This window comes from Lonchura striata, chromosome 20 (genome assembly GCF_046129695.1).
Source record: "Lonchura striata isolate bLonStr1 chromosome 20, bLonStr1.mat, whole genome shotgun sequence".
Classification (NCBI taxonomy): Eukaryota; Metazoa; Chordata; class Aves; order Passeriformes; family Estrildidae; genus Lonchura; species Lonchura striata.
The window spans coordinates 7,613,051-7,633,108 of record NC_134622.1 but is presented as its reverse complement, the minus strand read 5'-3'; the positions used below and the strand labels follow the sequence as shown (position 1 = coordinate 7,633,108).

At 62.9% G+C, this 20,058-nt stretch overlaps 1 protein-coding gene across 2 annotated transcripts in view; it reads left to right on the top strand.

The window, feature by feature from the left end:
- Nucleotides 1-20,058, top strand: part of MYO18A (myosin XVIIIA) — a 36,328-nt gene that overhangs the window by 4,399 nt on the left and 11,871 nt on the right. The window contains exons 2-27 of one of the 2 annotated variants that reach the window (XM_021550879.2): nt 211-1,293; nt 8,246-8,281; nt 8,917-8,973; nt 9,516-9,603; nt 9,724-9,833; nt 9,913-10,089; nt 10,212-10,422; nt 10,717-10,859; nt 11,526-11,626; nt 11,715-11,778; nt 11,888-12,032; nt 13,411-13,422; nt 13,888-14,064; nt 14,143-14,233; nt 14,320-14,512; nt 14,911-14,997; nt 15,590-15,731; nt 15,933-16,092; nt 16,173-16,359; nt 16,450-16,684; nt 17,486-17,595; nt 17,683-17,748; nt 17,989-18,117; nt 18,571-18,714; nt 19,729-19,818; nt 19,904-20,023. In XM_021550879.2, coding sequence (XP_021406554.2) covers nt 286-1,293; nt 8,246-8,281; nt 8,917-8,973; nt 9,516-9,603; nt 9,724-9,833; nt 9,913-10,089; nt 10,212-10,422; nt 10,717-10,859; nt 11,526-11,626; nt 11,715-11,778; nt 11,888-12,032; nt 13,411-13,422; nt 13,888-14,064; nt 14,143-14,233; nt 14,320-14,512; nt 14,911-14,997; nt 15,590-15,731; nt 15,933-16,092; nt 16,173-16,359; nt 16,450-16,684; nt 17,486-17,595; nt 17,683-17,748; nt 17,989-18,117; nt 18,571-18,714; nt 19,729-19,818; nt 19,904-20,023 — 4,083 coding nt within the window. In that variant the 5' untranslated portion in view covers nt 211-285. The remainder of the gene's footprint in view (nt 1-210; nt 1,294-8,245; nt 8,282-8,916; nt 8,974-9,515; nt 9,604-9,723; nt 9,834-9,912; nt 10,090-10,211; nt 10,423-10,716; nt 10,860-11,525; nt 11,627-11,714; nt 11,779-11,887; nt 12,033-13,410; nt 13,423-13,887; nt 14,065-14,142; nt 14,234-14,319; nt 14,513-14,910; nt 14,998-15,589; nt 15,732-15,932; nt 16,093-16,172; nt 16,360-16,449; nt 16,685-17,485; nt 17,596-17,682; nt 17,749-17,988; nt 18,118-18,570; nt 18,715-19,728; nt 19,819-19,903; nt 20,024-20,058) is intronic. The other variant, XM_077787524.1, reaches the window with a different exon arrangement.

Here is a 20,058-nt window from a genome sequence, read left to right as displayed (position 1 = left end):
GCTTGATGCCCAGCCAGGGCGAGGACACATGGACTGGGGCAGTCTGAGCCCTGTGATGCTGCAGTCCCCAGGGAGAGTGGGAATGCTGGAACATACTCAGCTCAGGGGCTGGGGGTGGCAGCTGGGGTGACCAGTGGATGGAGGGGTGGCGGGTGGGTGTTGGGCATGCTGCTCTCTGATGGCACCCTTCCTGTCTGTCCTTCTGCACAGGCGGCTGTGCTGTGACCGGCGCCCCAGCCCAGTGCCCTGCCGTGAGGGCAAGAGTGCCCCGAGCCCCCATCCACCATGTTCAACCTGATGAAGAAGGACAAAGAGAAGGATGGGGCCCGGAAGGAGAAGAAGAAGGAGAAAAAGGAGCGAATGTCAGCAGCTGAACTCAAGAGCCTGGAGGAGATGAGCATGCGCCGGGGCTTCTTCAACCTCAACCGTGCCTCCAAGCGGGACTCCAAGACCCGCCTGGAGATCTCCAACCCCATCCCCATTAAAGTGGCCAGTGGCTCTGAGCTGCACCTCACAGATATTGACTCTGACAGCAACCGGGGCAGCGTCATCTTGGACTCGGGCCACCTGAGCACGGCCAGCTCCAGCGACGATCTCAAGGCGGACGATACCAACTTCAAGGGCTCGGTGCTGCAGCGGGCAGCCAAGTTTGGCTCCTTGGCCAAGCAGAATTCCCAGGTGATTGTCAAACGCTTCTCCTTCTCCCAGAAAAGCCGGGATGAGAGCACCTCAGAGACCTCCACGCCCTCTGAGCACTCGGCAGCCCCCTCCCCGCAGGTGGAGGTGCGCATGCTGGAGACCCCGCTCAACAAGCAGGGGGTTCCCCCCGGACAGCCCTGCACCCCTCCCGCCGCCTCCCTGCGCCCCAGGGTGCCGGAGCTCGTTGGCAAGAGGTTCCCTGCCGAGCTGCGGCTGCCCGCCCTGGTGCCCCCCCAGCCCCCCACCCCACGGCAGCTGGAGCTGCAGAGGCGCAACACCGGCGATTTCGGCTTCTCCCTGCGCCGCACCACCATGCTGGACCGGGGCCCCGACGGGCAGGTGTACCGGCGCATCGTGCACTTCGCCGAGCCCGGAGCCGGCACCAAAGACTTGGCCTTGGGCTTGGTGCCGGGCGACCGGCTGGTGGAGATCAACGGGCAGAACGTGGAGAACAAATCCCGGGATGAGATCGTGGAGATGATCCGGCAGTCGGGGGAGACGGTGCAGCTGAAGGTGCAGCCCATCCTGGAGCTGAGCGAGCTGAGCCGCTGCTGGCTGCGGGGCGGCCAGGGGACACGCCGTGCTGCCTGGGATGTGAGTAACGCCGGCCCCGCCGCGGGCACTGCCGGGCCCGGGTTCTGCCAGCGTCCTCGCGGGGGTGTTTGGGTTGGCAGGGGCCGTGGGAAGCAGCGGGTGCCGGGGATGCTCCAGCCAGGAGCGATGCACAGGGAGGAGTGAGAGGTTGTGGCTGTGATGCATCAAGTCTTGCAAATCATCACCAGTGGGTTTTGCCGCTCAGGGTGCTGTTGGGTTGGGTTTTCCTCCTGCCAGCTGGGCAGGAGAGCCCAGCTCTGTGTTGCCTGCAGGAAGTCTGTCCCCATCTCTTTGCTGACGGAGCACAGTCCAGCTGAGAAGGGAGCTTTGCTCCTCACTGCCAGGAAATTCCAAAGGCTACTTTGCAGAAGGACGCTGCCTGCTCCACTGCCCACGCTGGCGTCCCCCACTGGGATCCTCCCCGGGGACTGGGGCAGGCACACAGTGTGCCAGGGGCCGGGAGCTGCTGCCGGCGTGCGCAGGGCTGCTGCTGCTGCTGTATAAATAGAAACTTAATGGCTGGGTGACCCACATCCCTCACTTCTGCTGCCCAACACTGCTGACCCTGCCACAGGCTAACCAGCATCCTGGCCAGCTGGCACCCCAGCAGAGCCCCCCAAACGCCAGCATCCTGCAGGGCTGCACCCCCTCCACGGTGGCAGGGGGTGCAGCAGAGTGGTGTTGTTTAGCGTGTAACTGGACTTGTTCGGTGTATTTTTAAGCCTTCCTTGGGGGAGAAGGCTGCCTGTGCTTGCAGAGCAGGTTGCCTGCACTGGAGAGAGCCACACTGTGCCTTTGGGGTGGTGGCCAGGATAGAGTGAGGGTGAGCACGGGGCTCCGTGTGCTTCTTGAGCAGATGCTGGCTCTGCGGGGTGGAGTCTGCGCCGAGGCAGAGCGGTGGTTTCCTGCAGCTCCTCGCCAAGCCCTGCAGGCTCTGCTGCCTGGATAACCCCTGGTGGGATAACCTGCGTGGACACGGGGCACGGCTGTGACCGTGTCGCAGCGCCGTGGCACGGAGGCACATGTGGGTTGGATGTCAGCACACAGGGGGCCAGCGAGGTGCCTGTGCCTTCCAGGAGTGCAGGGATGGGCTGGGAAGAGGGAGAGGAGACGCCGGAGCCCTTGGGGCTGCATGGGAGAGGCTGCAACGTGCAGCCTTGTGCTGGAACATGGTGTGGTTTGACGGCATCAGCCGGTGGGAGCTGGCCAGTGGGCTGGCAGTGACTGTGCTGTGGGGTTGCCACCACAGCACTGGTACAGGATGCTTCCTCCTCCTCCTCCTGCGTGGTGCACCAGAGTGACACACTCTGGCTTTGCCGGTGCTAGGGAGCCCAGGCTGGGGTGCTGGGTGCAGCAAGGGGTCCCTCACACGAGGTGCTGGCACACAGGGAGGCCCGGCTCTCCCCCAGGCCCCACTAAGCTCCCTGGAATGTTTCTGGTCCTAATTTAAATAGAAATGATCCTTTTTGAAACAGGAAATTATAGACATATTTTGGGCTGTTGCTCTGGAAGCCCCTCCCTGGCTGGAGCGGGATGGTGCTGGGCTCTCTGTGCACCATGGGGGGTTTAAACCCCTCACTGGGTCTGTGCTGAGTCGCCCTTGTCCCCACAGACCCAGCTGGGCAGTGCCAGCACCCTCTGCACCTTGGGGGGCTGTCAGTGCTGTGGGGTGACAGGGGACAGCCAGTGGCACAGCATGGCCGGGCATTGGGGCTGGGGTGAAACCCCCTCCATGTCCCAGCCTTGCTCCCAGTGTGGGGCAGCTGGGCTGGCTCAGCTCCACGCTTGTATTTATTTATTTACCGGCTAAATTCCTCAGGCAGGGCCCAGGCGTGCGCCGGCCCAGCAGAAATATTCCAGAAACGCTTCTGACCACTGCAGTGCTTCAGCAGGGCCACAGGCATCCCTGCAGGTCACTGTCCCCAGGGTGCAAGGCCACTGTGCCATGGCATGGCTGGGCTCCCCGTGTCCAACCAGGGTGGGAGTGTGGCACTCTCATCGTGTTGGAGGCACTTCTGTCATTTTTCCGTGCTTGTCAATTCTTGGTTTGGCTCTTTTCCTGCTCTCACTGAGGGGTTGGTGCTGCTGCAGTGTCCCAGTGTGGGGGGGTCTTGGGAGGGGGCTTGTATCCAGTGGGCTCAGCCATGGGCCAGTGTGTGTCTGCTGAATTTCCTGGCTCAGGAATGAGAGAAATATGCTGGCCAGGCAGAAATGCTGCTGTCACCAAACAGCTGGGCTGGGCATCCCAGTGGAGGTGGCTGCATGCCTGTGCTCCCTGGGGACCCCCGTGTCACTGCAGACACTTTCTGCTGTGTTATGCCAGCCCTGCCAAGGGTGTTTGATGTGGCCTGTCCCTTGTGCAGTGGGGTGTACCAGGCTGGGACCCTCTGCTTCCTCTGGGAATATTTTTTTTGCTCAGGGCACATCTGTCTCCCTTCTGTAGGGCAGGGACCTGCTCAGCTGCCAGCTGGGGTGCCAGTGTGCCATGCCGGTGTCACCGCTGCTCCTCCATGCCACCAGCATGCCTGGCTCTCTGCCACCAACTCCTGCCAGCACAGGGAGGCCCCTGACCCTCATCCACTTGTCCGCTGCCCCACTCCCACTCTTTCCAGGGACACCTTGGACTTCCAGAGGCAGCTTGGCCATGAAAACATCTTTACCGTGGGTTGGCGGGATGTTATCTGTCCCCAGTAACATTCTGGGGGAATCTTGTGTTGATGGGAAAGCCAGAGAAGGAGCAAGAAGCGTCAGGGTTGCACCGCCTGGCACGACACCGGGCACGCCGGGCTGTGGGGTGTGCACCCCCATCCTTCGGGGCACAGAGCCCTCCCTGGCCCCCCCATCCCCACAGCTGCACTTGGCTCGGGGGGGTCTCTCCCACTCGCTGGGGGCGGACGGTGGCCGGAGGCCGGGCAGTTCCCCCCGCGGCGGAGCCCACATCACTTCCTCTGGCAGCGGTGACGGTGACGGTGCTGGTGGCGAGGCCCCACTGCCCGCCTGTCCCCCCCCAGCTCTCCCTCCGGCTGCTGCTGCGGGCCCCTCGCATTCCTGGGCTATTTTTAGGGTGGCCCTCTCAGCCCAGCTGTCCCCGCTGCCGGCTGCCGCCCCACCAGTGCCTCTCCCGCGCGGCGCCGCGCTCGCCCCGGCGGAAACCCTTCTCCTGCTCCCTCTGGTAAGGTGGGGAGCACGGCGTGGCCAGCACGGCTTGGGGCAGCACCAGGGGGGTACGTGGGCCACAGTCCCGCTGCTGGGATCGGGGATCGCGAGGCTGAGCCCACCCCTGGGGCGCTTTGGGGCTGTTTGTTGTGGGGACCTCGTGGCTGGTGCTCTCTGGAGTCCTCTGTTGCTGCTGGGAGGTGGGAGCGCTGTGGGCAGAGGGTTTGGGGGTTCTAACGCACGGGTGGGTTCATCTCAGACTCCTGTGCTCAGCCTGTGCGTTTCACACCGTGGTGACAATCTAGGGGGACAGGGGATGCCACGGGGATGTGCTTCCACACTGCTGGTTGCTTTGATGGCCAGGTGCTCCCCTGTGCCAGGCCTGGCACTCAGAGGGGGCTTCTGCCCAGGGGCCCCAGGCACAACCTGGGGCTGGAGACTGGGTGCCATCCAGGGCAGCAGGTCCCACCAGAGCTGCCTGGCTGCTGGCATGGGGTCAGGCTCAGAATAAACCCAGGCTGTCAGGGCAAGCAGGGAGCTCGGGCAGAAAATATCCCTTCCCTCACCCTGGCATTTGCTTAGCACAGCGGGCTGGCCTGCTTGGGGGAGTGGGGCCACGGTCCTGCAGCCTGACTAAAAGGGTTTTTTTTACACAGTGAGTTTTGCTGGGTCTCACACTGGTCGCCTGTCTGTCCCCAGAGCCCCTCCTGTGGGCACTGCTTGTATGCTGAGCAGGTCCAGGTGGGCTCAGACCCCCAAATCTTGAGAATTGAGGTGGGGAAGGGCACGTGCCTTACCCTGTGCCATGTTTGGCATTCTGTGTGCTGTCCCAGTCAGTCTCACCTCTCCCTCTCTCCCCAGCCAGGGCTGCAGCTCCATGAGACATCACCATGGCGTTCTCATCCCGGTTTGCGTTCTGGGAGCAGAAGGGAAGTCTCTCTTGCATGTTTGCCTGCACCCCATGTTTGGGTCACGCTGCTGACCAGCTCCCCCAGTTTGCCCAGGGCTGGCACCACGTTTGGAGCAGCACTCCCAGCCTCACTGTGCTGCCATGACGGGGGCTGTGCTGGGCAGTGGGGAGCTTGGCCAGGGCTGGTGGCACCAGCACAGCCATGCATGTGGTCACTAACACCATCACTAACGGCTTTGCGAGTGTCTGGTGCAGCCCCTAACACAGTGTGAGCCACCCCAGTGCCACCTGCCACCCGGGAGCTGCTGTGTGCGGGCGAGTCGGGGGGTGTTGCCCACAGGATGTGCCACACGCTGCCACTGCAGTGTCACAGCCCAGTCCTGGCACTCAGGGACATGGCTCAGGGCAGGGTTTGGCTGCCCACCCCCCCGAGAGGCCCCTGGTTTCCCTGGGTCAGCAGGGATCTGGCATGTCCCACGTGCGGCTGCTGCAGAGATTAGCTGGTGACACTTAAAACGTGCTGTGACACCGGGGGGGGGGTGACGTGTAGAATGACAGAATCCTGCAGGAGGGGTGGTGGTACTCTGAACCACCTCCCTCACTGGCTGTACATGATGAGAGGGCCCAGGCCAGGCAGGCAGAGCATTTACCTCTCCCACCTTTGGGGTTTGCTATGCCTAGGGTGCATCTCTGTGCTTCACCCCCATTTTTTTGGCTGATGGGAAGCCTGAAAGGACACACGTCCTTGTCCCTGCGTGGGCTGCAAATTTGGGCTGGCATGGAGTGATGGTCCCAGGTTTTCTAGCAGCAAGGCCCCACAGTGGGCTGGAACATGCTCCTCTTGTTTGTCTGACCCTCAGGTCAAGGACGAGGACAAATCTTTAGCTGTGAAAAGACCCGTGAAGGAGGACGGGGCTGTAAGTGTCACAGGGCACGGGCAGGGTGGAGCTTTTGGGGCTGGGGTTTGTCCTTGGTGGGAACAGCCCCTGTGACAGGGCCTGGGCACACCATGCAGGCTCATGGGCTTAGTGATGCCCTGAGTACTGAGTTTTACCCCCATGCTGTCAGTCTGAGGGTTGAATGGTCACTGTCTGTGGGACAGGGAGCTCACCACTGCTCCCTGCCCTGGGATCCACTGTGGGGCTGTAGGTTGGTGGGGCAGGATGCTGTATTTGGCCAGGAGCTGTGCTCCGTGGCAGGGCAGAGCCCTGGGCACCATCATGTCCCAAACAGCAGTGGAGGCTGGACCTCCACTCACACCGCTGTCATTGTGGCTGCAGTCAGAGAGCCCGAAGGATGCAGCATCTGCACCCCCGAAAGCTGAGCCTCCGAAAGCTGAGCCCCCGAAAGCTGAGCCCCCAAAAGCTGAGCCCCCAAAAGCTGAGCCTGTGAAGAGCCCCGAACCCACGAAGAGCCCCGAGCCAGTGCTGAACGGGACGGCTGAGAATGGGCTGGAGGGCCCCGCCGCCGAGGCGCAGGGAGATGATGGCCAGGGCCTGTCCCGCCGCAAGGTGGTCCGGGTGGTGCGCAAGGTGGTCCGCAAAGTTCTGCCAGGGGAGGACGCTGGCGGTGCCAAGGAGCCAGGCCGAGATGCCAAGTCTCCTGAGCCAGTACCACCCCCAAGGAAGGAGGAAACAGGCCGCACTGCTGCCCCAGCTCCCCCAGCCCCGCCACCTCCCCCTCCTGCGGCGCCTTCAGCCCTTGCCAAGCCGGAACCCAAGGATGAGATCTCAGAGGGGCTCAAAACCCTCATGGCAAAGGGCAAAACCAAGGAGCACCGGCCACGGCTCCGGCCGGGGGACAGGCAGGAGAAGTCCCGTGAGCCGGCTGGTGGGGACACAAAGCTGTCCCCGGGCGCCGAAGCCAAACCAGAGCCACCAGTGGAGCTTTCAGGAGGGAAAGCGGAGCCGGCAAAGGCGTCTGCTCTGAAACCCACGGCCCTGGAGAGGCACAAGGTACCGGTGTGTGCATGGCAGGGGATGCTCTGACCCAGCGGCGGGTTGTGCCCCCAGTGCAGCATGCTGTGAGCTCACCTGCATGGTTTGCAGTGGTGTGGGTGGGAGTCACTGGTTTGGGGCAGTCGTGTGTGCTGTGGCCTCTCCATCATGCTGCCCCTTGTCTCCCCTCCATTTCATGTGGAGAAGAAGCTGCAGACCAGTGAGAAGCGGCCAACCCCTGTGAAAAATGCCCCGGCTGCCCCCCAGCAGGTGTGTAGGAGTGGTGACCCAGGTCCCTGGACACTGTGGGTACGCACTGATACCCAGCTGTGCCTTCACCCTGGGACCTGCGCTGATGGGCTGCAGGGCTGGGAAAGCCTTTGCAATGGCCCTGCTGGTGCCCATGTGCCAGGGCTGTGAGGGCTGTGGAGCAGCTGGCCTGGAGCTAATGGTGCTCTGCCTCTAGGCTGCCCCTGGCCCTGCTTCCCCGTGCGTGCTGAGCCCATCTGAGGAGGCGCAGCTCCGGCTGGAGAGGATCTTCACCACTTCTGTAACTCCAGAGGTGTTGGTGCTTGCGTGTCACCTTCCCAGGGATGGGGAGGCATGGGCAGCGTGTGGCTGCCCCAGAGGTGCCGTGTGCTCTGCACACAGTGACTGTACCCCTGCCAACCCCATGGTCCATCTGTGGGTGACACTGGCAGCAGGGAACCAATGACCAGGGCTGTCGGTGGGCTTGGGGATCATTGCCCAGGCTAGTGTGCTGGGGATGGGGAACTGCCTGCATCCCTGCAGGGGCCCAGGCACACTGTGGTGGCTGGGATGGATGATATCCTGGTGGTGCTGTGTGAACATGGCCATGCTGGGGCCCTGTAGCTTGTCAGGGTGCTGCTTCTGCTCTCTGCCTCTCACCCCCTCTCTTCTTTCTCTCCTCCTTCCTTGCTGCCGTTAGCTGGACCCCGCCGCCTCCGCCTCGGCACCCAGCCAGGTACTGTACCCCTGTCCTCAGGAGCCCTGTGCCTCCACCAGCGACCCCCCGCCATCCTCTGTCTGCCGCTGGGCTGGCGTCTGCGCCCGCGCCTCGTGCTGGAGCGTAAGGCTTTCCCCATCCCCCCTGCTCCGTGGGCTGCCATGGGGCCGGCGGGTGCCGGGGCAGCCGGGGCTGGGTGCCTGTCCCCTCCCCGGCGAGGTCGTGTCGGGAAGGTGCCAGGAGGGTGCCCTCAGTGCAGGTGGCATAGCTGGGGCGGGCAGGGATGTGGAGCAGGGTGTGAAGGGACAGTGCTGCCATAGGCAGGATGCATGGCTCGTGTCGAAGCAGCTGTGGCACGTGGTGCTGGCAGAGCTCAAAGTGGGGTCGGTGGAGTGACCCCCCCAGCCCCAGGGCTTTGGCAGCACGGCCTTGTGGCCAGTGTCCTTGCCAGCTCTGTGTCTGTGTGTGTGTCCAACACTGCACTGGGCTTGCCACCCTGCTGTCCACAGTGGTGGCTGTGGCAGGAGGAGTGCCCGCAGGGTTTGGCACAGCGGTGCTTTGCCCCCGCTCGCTCCCCTTCCCCTCTTTCCGTGCTGTGTGCGGGGCAGGGCTGAGCCCTTCTCACCTTCACCGCCGTCTCTCGGCCTCGCCAGGGTCCAGCGGACGATGCGCCGGCAGCTCCCCTCGGCCCCGTCCCTGCTGCAGCTCAGGTTTGGCTTTGGAGCTCATCCTGCTCTCCTTGTGCCAGGGACATCCCCACTGTGCTGGCCACCAGCCTGGCATTTCCCATGTCAGAGTCCTGTGCCATGTCCTGAATCCCTCCATTATGTGCCTCAGTGTGTCCTGTGTCCCTACAGCATGTCCCTGCAGCATGTCCCATGTCCCCATAGCATGTCTGGTGTCCCTGCATCCTGACATGTGGCTGGTGTGGGTGCCTGCTCTCAGGGCTATTGTCTGGGAGCTTGGCCCCTCCAGGCTCGCCCGAGGTGGCCATAGTGAATGTGCCTGTGGGTCAGTGTGTCTTTATGTCTGCCCCAAGCTGTGGCAGGGTCCTGGTGGTCTCTGGGGTCCCCAGCAGGCAACCTGGGGACATGTGCTGGGAGGGCTTGTGGCTTGTGGAGGTGGTCTGGCTGTCCAGCACATGGCCCTGTGGCCAGTCAGCCCTGCTCCCTCCAGCCCCAGGGATGAGGGGAGGGGCGAGGCAGGGCAGGGGGCAGGTGACCACAGCCTCTCCACATCTGCTATCCCACAGGCCAAGACGGAGGAGCAGATAGCAGCTGAGGAGGCCTGGTACGAGACTGAGAAGGTGTGGCTGGTGCACAGGGATGGCTTCTCCTTGGGTGAGCACTGCTGGGACAGCACCCCATCCTTCCCGCGGCGCAGAGAGCCCCCCTGACCCCACTGCGGTGTCCCTGGGGGCTGCCAGCACGGCCCCTCTGAGTGCCCTGTGCCCCTCACAGGCAGCCAGCTGCGGCCGGAGGCGGGCAGTCCCCTGCCCGAGGGCAAAGTGAAGGTGAAGTTGGACCACGATGGAGCCATCCTAGAGGTGGAGGAGGACGATGTGGAGAAGGTAGGGCTGTGGGACAGGGGCCGGTGGGGCAGATCCCCATTCCCTGCCTTGACCCGCCCCATCTCAACCTCGCTGCCAGGCAAACCCCCCGTCCTGCGACCGTGTGGAGGACCTCGCCAGCCTCCTCTACCTCAACGAGTCCAGCACGCTGCACACGCTGCGCCAGCGCTACGGCGGCAACCTCCTGCACACCTACGCCGGGCCCACCATGGTCATCATCAACCCGCTGAGCTCCCCCTCCGTGTACTCTGAGAAGGTGACGCTGCCGTGGCGGGGGGAACGCCGGAGGGGACGAACAGCTGGAACCACGCAGAGGGAGCGGTGGGGGTGGCAGGGTGGTGCTGACCCTTGCCCGCTTCCCCTCCCTGTCCCCGCCAGGTGATGCACATGTTCAAGGGGTGCCGCAGGGAGGACACGTCCCCGCACATCTACGCGGTGGCGCAGGCCGCGTACCGCAGCATGCTGATGAGCCGCCAGGACCAGGCCATCGTCCTGCTGGGCGCCAGCGCCAGCGGCAAAACCACCAACTGCCAGCACCTGGTGCAGTACCTCGCCACCATCGCCGGCAGCACTGGCAAGGTCTTCTCTGGTGAGTCCCTCTGCGGGCGTGGAGTCCCTTCGTCCTGCCTGCGCACGCCCCTTGCTTTGCGGTCACGGCCCCGCGCACCGGGCACGCGCCAAACGGGCTGTCACTGTGTCACGGGGCTCTCACTGTGTCACGGGGCTGTCACTGTGTCACGGGGCTCTCACTGTCACGCCGCTGCCTTTGCCGTGCTCCTGGGGGCTGCTGTGGTGCCAGGGAGCAGCAGCAGCACCCGTCTGGCCAGCTCCGGCCCCCTGCCCACTGCACAGCCCCTGCACCGCCCCGCTTCTTTTCCCGCAGTGGAGAAGTGGCAGGCTCTCTACACCATCCTGGAGGCTTTTGGCAATAGCAGCACCAGCATGAACGGCAACGCCACTCGCTTCTCCCAGATCATCTCTCTGGACTTCGACCAGGCTGGGCAGGTGGCATCTGCCTCTGTACAGGTGAGGGGACCAGGGTGGCCCCCCAAGCATGGGAGTTGGTCCATCCTTGCCAGTGTGGCTCCCTGTGGTGTGAAAGCCAGTCTGTTCTCACAGGAGAACAGAGTCCAGAGAAGCTGTAACTGCCCCATGCCCTGTGGCAGTGTTCAAGGCCAGGTTGGACACGACTTGGAGCAACCTGGGATAGGGGAAATTGTCCTTGCCCATGGCAGGGGTTTTGGAACTCGCTGATCTTTCAGGTCCCTTCCAATCCAAACCAATCCATGACTCTCCTGGTGTTTCCTCCACTGCAAGCTCTGCCGCAGATCCCTGGCCATGCTTGCAGCACTCAGCAGTCTGGAATCCTGCTCTCATCCTTCTTCACACCCAGATCAGATGGATTCCCTGTCCTTGCTGAGTTAGTCCCAAAATGCTCTTGTGATAACAGCAGTGCCCTTAAAATCCAGGAGATGTACTCCGTGCTCTTGTAGTAACATTCACCGAGGAGAGATGCCCATGAGCTGCTTGGGTGGTGTTTGCATTCACATGGTGCCCTGCAGTGGGAGGGAGAGCCTCACAACTCCGTGGGGACCCTGGGCAGGCAGCAAGGATGACACTGGGATGGGTTGGGGAGGTCTCAGTGGGAGAGGGGCACTTGGGGACAGTTCCTAACTGTTCCACCTCTGCCAGACACTGCTGCTGGAGAAGCTGCGTGTGGCCCGGCACCCGGCCAACGAGGCCACCTTCAATGTCTTCTACTACCTGCTGGCCTGCTCTGACAGCACCCTAAGGTGAGCTGGAGGGGTGGGCATGGCCTCCATCGTGGGGGGGGGTCTTGGACCTCGCCCATGGGGCCAATCGTGGTGTTTCTCCCTGCAGGACTGAGCTTCACTTCAACCACCTGGCAGAGAACAATATCTTCGGCATCGTGCCTCCCTCCAAGGTTGTTGCCATGGGGGGCTCTAGGACAAGATGAGGGTCTCAAGCCCATTTGAGGGTAGGGGGAGGCAGAGCTGGGCTCCCAGACCAATGGCTCCTGTTGTTTTCCACAGCCAGAGGAAAAGCAGAAGGCAAGCCAGCAGTTCAGCAAGCTCCTGACAGCCATGAAGGTGATGGGCATCTCAGGAGATGAGCAGAAAGCCTTCTGGCTCATCCTGGGGGCCATCTACCATCTGGGAGCCGCCGGGGCAACCAAAGGTAACGAGCTGGGAGCCATTAACGAGGGGAGATTTGAGACTGGAGGATGTGAGGGGTTCCAGAGACACCTTGCAAACAGCCTGCAGTGCAGCCAAGCCCTGGGGGAGAGGGTGGGAGGCTGTGACAGCTGAAGAGCAGGGCCCTGCCACCCTGAGTGCTCTGGGGCACCCAGCTTTGTCCCCATGGTCGGGGTGGGAATTGAACATGCCCAGATCCTGGGCTGGCCCCTGCCAACTTGAGGGAATGGGGGCCTGGGTGGGGCTGAGGCAGCTGAGGGGGTGTCCCCCATTCCCAGTGTAACACCTTTCCCTCCATCCTCCTTGCAGACCCGCTGGCAGATGGAGCTGGTAATGGGAGTGGGGAGGGCTCTGCTCTGGTGGGTGCCACGCAAGGCAAATTTGGGGGGCTGAAATGGGTGCTTGGGTTGCTGCTGGTGTTCTGGGACCAACCCTGACCCTGGCTGGGTCCTGGCAGCCCCAAATTTGCCTGCTGCTCATGAGGAGTCCCAGCCCAGTCCTGTCAGCACCATTGGTGGTGCAGGTCAGGGCTGCCCTGGCACACAGTGCTCACCGTGGGTGTGAGTCTCCCACAGCACCAGCTTTGCTCTCCATTCCTGGGGGTGTCAAATTTGGGTTTGGAGGCTGCTCTTCTCTCCCTGGGGCTTTCTCTTTCTGCCTGTTGTGCTGGAAGCCCTTGTGGTGCTGCATGCTGGCGGGAGAGCTGGGCATGTCACCCCCAAAATGGGCACCTGGAGCTGGTGGCTGCACCCAGGGAATTTGCAACCCTGGGGGGAGAGATGATCTGGGGATGAAGAAGGAGAGAGCAGAGGGGTCTGGGTGCACGCTGGGGTGCAGGGCTGGCCCATGGGGTGCTCTCAGGGCACTAGAGGGCAGCAGGGCCCTGCTGCAGCCACCACAGCGGGATGCTCAGGCAACTCCGGAGCCTCTCCATGCGAGCCTGCTGTGGGGGGAATCCAAGATCCTGCTGGAGGGGAGCATGGCTGAGTCCTGCTCGGGGTGGGCATCCCACTGCTGCTGCTGCTGGAGCCTCCCCTGCACCTCGTGGATGCTGGGAGTGCTCAGAGCTGAGCTGCAGCAGCCCCACAATTTCCTTGTCGCCGGGCTGGATCCCAAAGCGGCTCCCCATGAGCTGGGGTAGAGCTGAGCTGCTCCCCAGTGGTGCCCATGGTGCGGGGGGCTCTAAGGGAAGGGACCCCCCCCACGCTGGTCACGGTTTGTCACTGCAGCAGTGCCTGGGGAGGGGGCAGGCGTGGCACGTGCGTGGCGTGGTGGCAGGAGGGCGTCCCCGTGCCGCCGTGTGCCGGTGTTCCTAACCCGTGTCTCTGTTCGCATGGTGCATGCTGCCCTTTGCAATGCAGACGCCAACGAAGGTAAAGTCCCGTTCTCCGCGCGTGTCCCTGGCTTCCCCCTCCCCAGTGCCACCCTCATCCCGCTTCCGTGTCCCTGTGTGTCACCATTAACCTGCTCCCAGTGTGTCTCTGCGTCTGTCTGGCTGCGGTGTGGCTGTGTCACCCAGCAGGGACATGTCCCCGTGCGGGGTGGCTCAGAGCCTCAGAGGTCCCTGGGTGCTGGTGGCAAGGGCTCTGTGCTCCACACCAGTGTGGCTCCAAGCTCAGCCTGCAGCAGCACAAAGCCATTCACCCCTAGCTCCTCTTAGACCCCAAACATCTGTGTCTCCTCAAACCCCAAAACACGTGCTCATCATCCCTAACACTGTTCCCATCATCCCTAACCTACTCTGTGGGTCCCTAAGATCATCCCAGGCCTGTTTGGAAATGCTCCCCATTTTTAGAGTGCCCTGCCTGGCTCTGAAAACCCCCTTCTCCACCCTTCAGCTGGGAGGAAGCAGTTTGCACGGCACGAGTGGGCTCAGAAAGCCGCCTACCTGCTGGGCTGCAGCCTGGAGGAGCTCTCCTCTGCCATCTTCAAGCACCAGCCCAAGGGCACCCTGCAGCGCTCCACCTCCTTCCGCCAGGGCCCCGATGAGTCTCCCCTGGGGGACAGTGGCACAGGTAGGGTGAGGTATGGGGGAGACAGCGGATAGCCCCAGGAGATGCCAGGGTGGGGACACTCAGGCTTGCTTTGGCCAGGTCCCAAGCTGACGGCGTTGGAGTGCCTGGAGGGTATGGCAGCCGGCTTGTACTCCGAGCTCTTCACACTCCTCATCTCCCTCCTCAACAGGTACGTGCTGGGGAGGGGCAGCAGGAGAGCGGGGGGTGCCTGGCTGCACCCACTGACCCCACTGTGTCCCTTTGTGCTTCCCCCAGGGCACTGAAGTCGAGCCAGCACTCGGTGTGCTCCGTGACGGTGGTGGACACCCCTGGGGCACAGAACCCCAAGCTGGCGGGGCAAAGCCGGGGGGCCACCTTCGAGGAGCTTTGCCACAACTACGCCCAGGAGCGCCTGCAGCAGCTCTTCCACCAGCGCACCTTTGCCCGTGAGCTGGAGCGATACAAGGAGGTACCAGGGACACCCAGGGCTGCCACTGCCTCCTCCACTCCTGCCCTCCCATACCCACATGAACAATCTCATGATTTCTTACCCAGTGATCGCTGGACCAGTCCAGCCAAAGCAGCTCTGACACGATGCTTAGTGCCCAGGGCTGCTGTGCTGGCTGTGGAGTACAGCGCAGAAGGGTTGGGCTGGGAGGTGCTGGAGTGGCTGTGGGTGGTGATGATGGTGGTCACTGCTTCTTCTCCATCTCAGCACTGACAGCCCATGTGTCCTGGTCCTCCCTTAGCATTCCACATCACTCTAAACCCCATCAAGACCAACACCGTGATGGGCTCGCACTCCCTATCACTGCTTCTGCAGTGTGGGTGCTCACCTGCCTCTGTTCCTCTGTTCCCCCTCACCAGGAGAACATAGAGCTTACCCTGGCTGATGCTGAGCCCAGCTCCTCTGGCTCCATAGCTGCTGTGGACCAGTCCTCACACCAGGCACTGGTAAGCACTTTCCTTCTAGCCACATCGTGGCAGCAGGTGGGCGGCTTTTTGGCACTTTGGTGGTAGAGGGCAAGGAAAGGGGCTGTTGGCCATGAGAGGATGGGTGCAAGTGTAAGTGCAGCCCGCATACCTAGTGCATCCTCCAGCATGGTTTTCCCCTCTTGTCCTGTGAGCTGCCTTTGCTGTGGGCAAGGGGCCTGGAGGCTGTGTGTGATTGCTGGGTTGCTCCAGTCCTCTATGTGCTCTGGTTCCTGGGATGCTCTGGTCCCCAGGGTGCTCAGGTTCCTTGTGTCTGTGGGTCCCCAAGGTTCTCCAGTCTGTGAGGTGCTCCAGTCTCTGCTGGAGGAGGCTGCTGGCACCATCCCTGTGCTGGGTTTCAGCCCAGCACTGCATTTCCCACCTCAGTGAAATGTGCTGCCAGAGTGTCCCATATGGACCCTTTCCCTTCTGGGTCTCCATTAATCAGGAGCCCTCTCACACGGTGTGAGGTTCCTTACTCCCTGAGTGGCCCGGGTGCCCTGTGTCACCCCATGTCCCTGCCCTGGGGGGACCCTGGTGTGCCAGACCAGCTGCCAGCGTGGTGACCCTGCAGGTCCGGTCTCTGGCCCGCACGGACGAGGCGCGGGGGCTGCTGTGGCTTCTGGAGGAGGAGGCTCTGCAGCCGGGCGGCAGCGAGGACACCTTGCTGGAGCAGCTCTTCTCGTACTATGGCCCTCAGGAAGGGAGCAAAAAAGGTATGGAGTGGGGCCTGGAACCATGGGGATGTGTCCACTAGACCAGAAAGGACCTTTCTAGTGGAAGATGTCCCTGCCCATGGTGGAATGAGATGATCTTTAGGGTGCCTTCTAACCCAAGCCGTTCTGGTATTCTGTGACATGCCCCAGTGAAACACCGGTCCCCAGGGCTGTGCCCACTGGTTCTGTGTTTCCCTGCAGGGCACAACCCGCTGCTCCCCAGTGACAAGCCCCGACACTTCCTCCTGGGACACAGCTCGGGGACCAACTGGGTGGAGTACGATGCTACAGGATGGCTCAACTACGTCAAGCACAACCCGGCCTCCCAAAACGCCTCTGTCCTGTTGCAGGAGTCCCAAAAGTGAGCAAGGGTCCTGGGGTGGGAGCATGGCAGGGGGGAGAGGTGACGCTGGGGGTTGACGTGCCCCCCGTGCCCCGCAGGAAGGTGATCAGCAGCCTGTTTGCCGGGCGCGGCGGGTCGGCGCTGGTGCTGTCGGGCTCGGTGGCGGGGCTGGAGGGGGGCTCCCAGCTGGCCCTGCGCCGGGCCACCAGCATGCGCAAGACCTTCACCACCGGCGTGGCTGCCGTCAAGAAGAAATCCCTCTGCATCCAGATCAAGCTGCAAGTGGTGAGTGAGGGGGGTGCCAAGGGGGATCCCCCGCGTCTGGCTGGGGCACCGCCGCACGTCACCGCTCACCCTGCTCCGCCACACCCGCAGGACGCCCTCATCGACAGCATCAAGAAGTCCAAGCTGCACTTTGTGCACTGCTTCCTGCCCAAGGCGGGGGGCGGCGGGGACCCCCTGGCTGTGCCGTGCCGGCGGGTGAGCGGCAGCGAGCTGGAGCTGCCGGCGGAGCACTGCGAGGCCGGGCTGATGCAGCTGGACGTGCCCCTCCTGCGCGCCCAGCTCCGCGGCTCCCGCCTGCTCGACGCCCTCCGCATGTACCGCCAAGGTGAGCGCCAGCACCGGGGGATGGACAGCACGGAGGTCCCAGCTGCATCTTCGCACTGGAGAGCCAAACACCCCCAGGAGTCCCCTCAGCACGTGCCCGTGTTCTGAACTCTGGAGTCTCTCCCCAGGGCGGTCCCGTCCCTGTCCCCCCTCCCCTGCTGGGCTGTTATCTGCACTGGGGACAGGCATGGCCTTAATTGGGTGTCTCCCCTGGTGCCGCTGGTTCCTGGCAGCAATCCTGTTGGCATCCAGCCCCTGTCCCACTGGAATGAGAGCCTCTGCTCAGCAAAGCATTTATCGATACATTGGCTGGGCAGCCACCCGGCCGAGCATTTATTGCTTGGAGGCCAGACCCTTCCTGCCATGATTGGAAATCAATGCCACCTGCACACCTCCTGGATCGATAGCCGTGGCCAGCCGGCCGTGCCGGGGTCAATGTTCCCATCAATACCTCATCGTTAATTAAGATATGGAGGCTCGGTGCTGGAGCCTGATGCAGGAGTTGGCTGTGGCTGAGAGTGGAGCCAGAGCAGGACTTGCACAGGCAACACATGTTGCTGCTCTCCACCCGAGGAGGGATCTGGCCACTTTCTCCTCAGATCCCAGCCAAATCTGCTGGAGGTTGCAGCCAAATAAAACTTCCCAGGGAGGCTGAGGGCATTCCAGCTATGCCTGACCCCATGGGGAGCTTGTGTCACGTGGGGCAACCCAAAACATGAGCCCCAGCATGTCAGGGCACATGGGGCTGTTCCTGGCCATCCCCTGGGCATCCACAGAGCCCCAGTCTCCCTTGCTTCCCCAGGTTACCCTGACCACATGGTGTTTGCGGAGTTCAGGCGGCGCTTTGATGTCCTGGCCCCACACCTGACCAAAAAGCATGGGCGCAACTACATTGTGGTGGATGAGAAGCGGGTATGTGTCCCATGGCAGACCCACGCTGTGGTCCAGTGTCCCCTGCACCTCAAAGGGCCTGCCCCTGACACCTTTCCCTCCCTGCAGGCGGTGGAGGAGCTCCTGGAATCACTGGACCTGGAGAAGAGCAGCTACCACATGGGCTTGAGCCGGGTATGGTGCCTGACACCAGTGGGTGTGGGCAGGGCTGTGCGTCACGGCACGGTGGGACAGCAAAAGGGCAGCGCTGTTCACTCCCACCCACGGCATTCCTCATGCCTGGGGAATAAAACCCCATGGTGGGACAGGAGCAGTGGCTGTGGAGGGGAGAGATGCATTCCCACCAGCGGGAGGGTGGCACGGTGTGGCCGGAGGGATGCCGGCACCCATCGCTGTCCTGCTCCCCTCCCACAGGTGTTTTTCCGGGCTGGATCGCTGGCCAGGCTGGAGGAGCAGCGGGACAGACAGACCAGCAGGAACATCACCCTCTTCCAAGCTGCGTGCAGGGGCTTCCTGGCACGGCAGCACTTCAAGAAGAGAAAGGTTCGTCCCAGCGACTCTCCCCTCCCCGCTCTGCTGCACAATTTCGCCTAAAATGGGCAGTGCAGCCTTTCTGCGCCTCCTGGGCCAGCACCTCCTCCTCCCGCCTCCCCCGGAGCCGTGGGGGGCCAGGGGGAACCGGGGGGCCAGGGGGAACCGGCAGGGAGGCTGCTGGGCATCGCCGCCAAAGGATGAAGCCACGCTTCAGCTCCTACTTTTATCATTAGAGGAGGTGTAAAATAGGCATCTTACAGTGCCTCATCTTCCTGGGATTAGCATTTAGAGGGGCTGGAGAGGACCAAACAGCAAATTTGCTGGTGCAATTAGCCCAAATGCTAACAAAGGGAAGCGTGCCGGGGTGCTGGCAGGGCTGCTGAGCACCCACACGCCCTGCTTTGCCCTCCTGGTGGCCCTGTACCGACCCCACACCCCGTGCTGACCCCATGCCCTGCACAGATCCAGGATTTGGCCATCCGCTGCGTGCAGAAGAACATCAAGAAGAACAAAGGGGTGAAGGATTGGCCCTGGTGGAAGCTCTTCACCACGGTGCGGCCCCTCATCGAGGTGCAGCTCACCGAGGACCAGATCCGCGGCAAAGACGTGGGTATCCATGCCGGGGGCTGCTGGATGGAGCAGGGAGGGCTTGGGGGAGCGTTGGCCCTGGGCAGGGCCCCATAGTGGGATGGGATGCAGGATGCCATGGTGGGGTCACATGCAGAAGCTAATGGTGAGGTGGGATGCAGGAGCCCGCAGTGGGGTGGGAAGTGAAACCCAGGGAGGGGTGGGATGCAGGATCCTGTGGTGGATTAGGATACAGGATCCCGCTGTGGGTTGGGATGTGGGAGCCCATGGTGGGGTGAGATGCAGGACCACGTTTGCCTGCGCCCCGTCAGCGCCAGGCTCGAATTGCTCCCTAATTTGCGAATCAGCATGTCATTAGCATCCCGAGAGCCGGCTGTTGCTTGAGCCCAATTACAAGCGTGGAGAATGGAAATGAAACCGTGCGCCGAGAGGCAAATGTGGGGGCTCCGCTCGCACTGGCAACCAGACACTGGTGCACCCGGCGAGCACGGAGCTGCTGCCTGGCTCAGCTTTCACCCTGACCTGCTGGGGACAGACAACTGGGTGGGGGCACCTGGGCAGGGGCACCTGGCCCCCCTGCTGCACCCCCAGCCTGTGCTGGGACTAGAGGAAGAGAGAGGATGATGTTAGCAGCCAGACATGCTTCCACAGCACTGCCTGGTGGTCCCTGGGTATCCTGGTGGGCCCCCTCCCTCCCTATCTGGGCTGGGTACACCCAAACCCTTCAGCAAGCTGCTGATGTGTGGATTTGCTCCCACCTCCTCTCCCGGGGAACGTGGGTACCCCACTGGAGCTTTTCTAGGACTGCCTGGCATTTCGACACCATTTATGGGGTTGGAGTCGGCACGACGGCGGAGCGGGTTGGGGAAAGTCCCTGCCCAGCCCTTGGCAGGGGAGAGCAGCCCCGGGGAGCCCCCACCCTGCTCATCCTGTGCTGGGGGAGTGCTGGGGAGGGGCAGAGAGCTGCCAGCCTCCTACCCGCCAGCCTCTTCCCTGCGCCTGCCCCCTCCCTCACCGCCCGCTCTGTTGCAGGAAGAGATCCAGCAGCTGAAGAGCAAACTTGAGAAGGTAGAGAAGGAGCGTAACGAGCTGCGGCTCAACAGCGACCGCCTGGAGAGCAGGGTAGGTCTTTGCCACTGCTGGGATGGGGTACGGTGCCCTGCCAGCCGGCCCCAGCCCACGGTCCCATTCCCCCTGCCACCCCCAGATCACAGAACTGACGTCGGAGCTGACGGACGAGCGGAACACCGGCGAGTCGGCCTCCCAGCTGCTGGACGCTGAGACGGCCGAGAGGCTGCGGGCTGAGAAGGAGATGAAGGACCTGCAGGTAAATGTGCCCCTCCCCGGCCTCGCAGTGTCTTG